This window comes from Crocodylus porosus, unplaced genomic scaffold (assembly GCF_001723895.1).
Source record: "Crocodylus porosus isolate Cpor-Errol unplaced genomic scaffold, CroPor_comp1, whole genome shotgun sequence".
Taxonomy (NCBI): Eukaryota; Metazoa; Chordata; order Crocodylia; family Crocodylidae; genus Crocodylus; species Crocodylus porosus.
This window is the reverse complement of record NW_017728886.1, coordinates 262,602,991-262,608,990: the sequence shown is the minus strand read 5'-3', so window position 1 is coordinate 262,608,990 and position 6,000 is coordinate 262,602,991. Positions and strand designations below refer to the sequence as shown.

The window sequence follows — 6,000 nt, the reverse complement described above, 5'->3', positions numbered from 1 at the left end:
CTAGGGGGGACCAGAAGGGTTTGGGAGAGACCTTGTTTCCCCTAGTGCCCCTGGCATAACAAGGAATAACGGCCACAAGTTGTTGGAGAGGAGGTTTAGATTAGACATCCGCAAGAACTACTGCACAGTCAGGGCGGCTAGGAGCTGGAACCAGCTTCCAAGGGAAGTGGTGCTGGCTCCTACCCTGGGGGTCTTTAAGAGGAGGCTGGATGCCTACCTGGCTGGAGCCATCTGAGCCCAGTTTTTCTCCTGCCCGGGGGGTGGTCAGACTTGAAGATCTACATGGTCCCTTCCGACCCTACTTCTATGATCATTCTTGATAGGCACTTTGCTAGTGCTCTCATTTCCCCCCACAAATACATGTCGGACTGGTCTTTCAACCCGTACACGTATGTCAATAATAATCCAGCTGAGGATGGCATTAACGATTTTGTTAGGCTGTCAGTGAATTACTGTATTGTGTATATAGTGGGTTTCCTTTTCTGTTGGACATAGAAGAGGTTTCATGAAGCTGCTAGTAAAAATGCAGAATCTGTTTCTGTCTGTGAAATTTTGCTAACTATGTGGTAGCATTTTAGTACGAGGTATTTTGATGTTTATTTGTATGAATTGGTATTGTGGGGAATCGCCTGCTGAACAACTGTTCAATACTTTTCAGTAGTGGGTTCTGTTTGTAGGATGTATTACTCTCCACATTGCACAGAGGAGAATCCCTTTGGCACACAAAGGGATACAGTGATCCATAGGTTATGGCTGGTCAACCCATGATCCCTCACCTTCCTATCATCTGCCGTAGCCACAAAATGTTCTTTCTACCTGCATACAGGATGCACTGACTTCACCCAAGTTTTTTCTTTGGTTTCTGTCTCTGTTTAATCTGATCTTGAAAGCAGAACGCAGACAATACAAACTGGACCTGGTCAGGGACTTCCCATCAAAATGTGGTGGGTTTTTTTCTTCTCCCATGGGTCTCTGAAAAACTTCCCTGTGGAGTTGTCATTTTGTTGAGAATTTTTACCTTTCTACTGGAAAAAACTGACTTGAAATAGTTCATACTGAGGCATTGTGACCCCCATTATATTATTTTGTTTTGTTGGACTGGCCCAAAAAAATGGGATCAGTTCAATGAAATATTGAAATGTATATATCAGAGCTTTCCCTCATGGATGTTTTAGTTCAGGTCCTTTCCTCTGGGCCAGTATAACTTCTGAGCAAAGTTTATCCCTTGTTCTTTGCAGTTGATTTTTTTTTTTTTTTTTAAGATTAAATTTTGCAAGTGATAAATAATATATTGATGTGCTGGCTGCTGCTTAGAAGCAGTCTCCTGAAAAATGGATTGATTTGCATTGTTAAAAACGTAGGAACACAAAGCCAGCTGAGCTGAAATTTATTTTAAGCCTTCCTCCTCCTTATGGAGTATCATTCTTGGCAATATATTGGAGCTTCAGGAGATCTAGTAAGCATCACTGCAGCTGCTGGAGGACAAAAGTGAGTTGTCGTTAAGATGCTGATTCTAGCTTCAGTTCTTGGCTTTGCTACCATTTCTCTGAGTGATCTGATACAAATCACGCCATTTTCAGATCTTCATCTGTAAAGACTGGAGACCAGAGAAGTTCTCTTCACCTATGTCCAGCCTCTTCTCCTGCAGGTGCAAGCTTTTTCCCTCCCAGTGTTGCTGCAGTGCCTAGCACCTGTGGGGTGGGTGGGTCCCCCACACCTGATAGCCTAGGAGAAGGGGAAGCATAATGGGTGTAGAACCAGCATTGCACTTGCCTGCTTCTGACCTCCTTCGGGTGACAAAATTGGACCCTGAGGTGATTTGGGATGCCTAAATTACAGCAGTCCTCTGGGCAAGATGTCCCCATCTAAAAGGTGTCGCAGCCCCCAACATGAAGGTGAATGATGAGTGTGATTTTATTTGGTTCAGTTATTTTCATTCTACTTTTGGCTTCACAGAATCAAAGGAAAATAGGGTTGGAAAGGACCTCAGGAAGTCATTTAATCTAGCCTCCTGCTGAAGGTAGATTCATCCCTGCCTAAACCATTCCAGGCAAGTGCTTGTCTACCTTGAGCCAAGGTGCTAAGGTACCATGGGGTGCTGCAAAATCCTTTGAAGGCTGCTGCAAGGTATGAAGAAATAAGCATGTAATTATAGGCAAAGGGTCATCCCGGGGCTGACCATTTCCTTGCCCTCACTGCCTGGCCCCGTGAAATAAGAAATAAGTTAGTTTTTTAATTGAATGCCATTCAATTATGGCATGGTGCCTTGAGTCTGAGGGACGCCTTGAGTCTAAAAGTTTGGGGAATCACTGGTCTGACCTGCTTATAAAAACTTGGAGATGCTTTTCTAAGTAATTTGTTCCAGTGCTTAACCGCCCTCATAGTAAGAAAGCTTTTCCTTTATATCCAAATTAAATCGCCCTTGTTGTAATTTAAAGCTATTGCATTGTGTCCTGTCCCCTGCAGGCACACTGAACAGTAAATCATATTTTTATAATCCCCCTTCAGGTGTTTAAAGACTGCTATGAAAGGTCTCTTTGGTCGTCTTTTCTCTAGACTAAATATCAATTCTTCCAACCTAATCAGTTCTTCTAACCTTTTCTTCTAAGTCAAGTTTCCCAGACCTTTAATCATTTCAGTTGCTCCGCACTGGACTCTTTCCAATCTGTCCACATCTTTCTTGAAGTACAGTTTCCAAAAGTGGGACTTCAAAATATTTTGATTAATACTTAGCCATCTTAAGCACCTGGAATGGCTCCATCAGCCTTGCCTCAGGAAGATCCTTTGTATCAGGTGGGAAGACCCCAGCACCAATGCTAGCATCCTCTCTGCAGCTAACATAACCAGGATTGTGAAACATCAACTCTGCTAGGTTGGTTACTGTGTGTAGGTATACTCATCTCCTGAAACAAGTCCTCTTCTCTCAACTCAGTCATGGTAAAAAGACTTGCAGAGGACAGAGAAAGCTCTACAAGGACACCCTGAAAGCATACCTTAAGAAGGGTGGCATTAACCTTACAAACTGAGAAGTGCTGGCTGGTAACAGGTCTCAATGGCGCTGTGCCATACATCAAGCTGCAGCCTACTTTGTTGAGAGGTGTTTTGCTCTGGAAGTTGAGAAATGGCAGAGGAGGAAGGAAAGCTCACAATATCCTTCCCAACAGCCATGCCCTGCACAAGACAGCACCAGTTATATCTGTGGAAAAACTTGCATAACATGACTGGACTCTTCAGCCACCTTAAAACTCATCAAGAATCCCCCACCCCAGAAGACATCATCCTCGTGTCAAGGGATAGCTGAAGAAGATTAATATTTAGACCTTGCCTTTTAAGTCATCTTGTTAGACCTGTGTAACTCGCTTTTAACCTATAAACCCTCCCACAATTCATTTACTTTTTGCATTTTCATTCAATCTAAGAAGCTCATCATGTGTCTGAACACCACTGTGCCAAGTGCTGAACAAGGCCAGAACAGAGGCAGCCCCTTCCCTAATGGTTTGTAAGGCAGAGAGATGCATTATGAACACCAAGAGATGGGCAAGTATAAAGAAGCAGTGAAGCAATACTGGCCATCTTGGGAGGCTGTAATCTCAGTACTCTGCCAGCCAAAGTATTGTTGGGTTTTTTTGTAAGCACCATGGTCAAGGAAATCATTCTGAGGAAGGCTTTAAAGCAGAGTAATGAAGGGGCTTTGCAGTGTTTGCAGGGAGCTCCTCTGGCTGGAAGGGGGCACCAAGGGAGAAAGTGCAAAGGTGCTGGCTTGAAAATCAAAGTGGGTGTCTGCTTTCATAGGGGCCAGTCAGTGGCAGGGTTTGTATTCTCAAGGCAGCATGAGAGATGCTGAAAGAAGTGAGAGGGGAGTTCATGAGTGGCCTTGATAATGGAAACAGATAGTACTCTTTGATGTGATAGTGAAGGGAGAGCCAGTGAATGCAAAGAGAGTGGCAAAAACAGGCAGAAGGGTAGGAGCATGGTCTTGGCAGCAGTATTCCGAATGGAGCAAGGCAAGACTGCTTGTTAGACCTTGTTTCATAGATGCTAGGGTCGGAAGGGACCTCAACAGATCATCGAGTTCGACCCCCTAGGCAGGAAAGCGCGCTGGGGTCAGATGAGCCCAGCTAGATGCCTATCCAGCCTTCTCTTAAAGACCCCCAAGGTAGGGGAGAGCACCACCGCCCTTGTTAAACCTGCCTGTTAGACCAGGGCTAGAGGAAAGGACGTTGCTGTCCTTAAGAACCAAGATGAAGAAGACATGGAAGACTAGAGTGGATGGACAGAAAAAGCTTTTCTTCAGTATGTTGTCGGAGGATTTGTAAGATTCAGACAGTGTTAACTGGGGCAGGGAATTATTTCCAGCAGAGGGCTGCTTACTGAGTTTTGGCAAGTCACCGAGGGCTGCATGAGAGGCTGCATGAAAATAAATATTCATTTTCTAAAAATTTTAGGGGCCCCACTGGTCGAATAGAACGGCTTGGCAGGCTGCATTTGGCCCACGGGCCACATTTTGCCTGCTCTGGCGTCAACATTAGAGACAGGTCTGAATGGGATTGGGAAAAAAGTGTTTGGGAGATTAAGAGCTCTGTTTTAGACGTATTGAGCTTGCAGACATCTAGCCACCTAGGAGAAATCACCGAGACGAGATGAGATTTTTAGTTTGGACAAAAGACAAGTTTGGACTACACAAGACGATCTCCCATATGGAGATGATACTTTAATCTGTTTGCACGATATTAGCTAGAGACAATGCATAGAGGAACAAAGTATGGGATCAAGAACGATTGGATTTTGATCTCTGAACTACTTGTAGGTCAGGATTTCCAAAAGTGGTAGCACAATGTTAGCCTCTTTTAAAGAACGGTATTATTTTAAAGACCCTGAGAGTGCAACAGCTCTTGTCAAGGTTAATGGCAGCTGTTGGATCCTCAGTATGTGATGACTGATTCTTTTCATTGGCTGCCTTAATGCAGAGTTGGAACTTGAACTCTAGGCTCCCATGTTTGAAGATCTATACCTAATAACTTTATTTAGAGACACTAAATCCTAGATGTTGTCCATGCCTCATGGAGTTTTTTCACCCTTGTGAAATATGCAGTGTTGTCATGTTGCATTGATTTAAAATAAAACTTTAAACATCTTATTACCCTTCTTCTTTCAGAATGCCATATGATATGATATCATTTTAATGCTGATGAAAAAAGCTTTACTTGCTTAAATCATCAGTAGCATCTGTCTGGGGAGATCCAACTGTCAGGGGGCATAACGCTGATTTTTCCATCATCTCAGTTTTTAACAAGTGTCTTTCCTTAATTTCTTTGTCCTTAGCTTTGCTCGTCCAGGGAAAGGATCATGGCTTGGAAAAGGCAGTCCAGAAATGGGACCAGACCAGACCAGTATGTCATTAGAGAACCTTGTGTTTGGAGCCGGCTACTGCAAACCTCCTTCTTCAGAGGTAAGGGAAGTCAATCCATGGTAGCATGGTTGAATTTTGATTCTTGTTTTATAAAAGTATTCTGGGAGAGTCTGTGAGTGGGATTATGTATTTGTGGAGTAAATGAATGAGTGCTCCAAACACCTATGTACGAACTGTCCACAGTTTGGGGCTGGGTGTGCAGCCCCTACCTATGTGCCTTGCTGGATCAGATAGGCAAGGCATGTTAGACAACAGACAGAGGCTTATCTCCACCTCCACCTCCAATGACCAGAGTAGCTGAGAAAAGACACGTGTGGTTGAGCCAGCATGGAGGGAGTTGTCGTTTGCTGGGAGGAGAAAGACAGCAGCAAATTAGCATCTTCCCCCTTACCCCTAAACATGGAGGAAACCACAGAGGAATTGTGCCTTGGATCATTGATGAATGATGGGGCCTTCTAGGTTATTGCAGCTTATGCTTATTTTCTTGCTCAGCACAGTTCCTCAAGTCAGCCTAGGCCTTTTGAGTTTCTCTTTACACCCGAGCCAAACAGAGCTAGCCGTGAATGTTTTGGTAACATGTTTTTTTTTGT

General features: G+C 44.0%; 1 protein-coding gene across 1 annotated transcript in view; it reads left to right on the top strand.

Annotated features, from left to right (window-relative positions):
- Positions 1–6,000, top strand: part of FAM135B (family with sequence similarity 135 member B) — a 228,211-nt gene that overhangs the window by 131,520 nt on the left and 90,691 nt on the right. Inside the window, exon 6 of the mRNA XM_019553091.1 lies at positions 5,323–5,449. Coding sequence (XP_019408636.1) covers positions 5,323–5,449 — 127 coding nt within the window. The remainder of the gene's footprint in view (positions 1–5,322; positions 5,450–6,000) is intronic.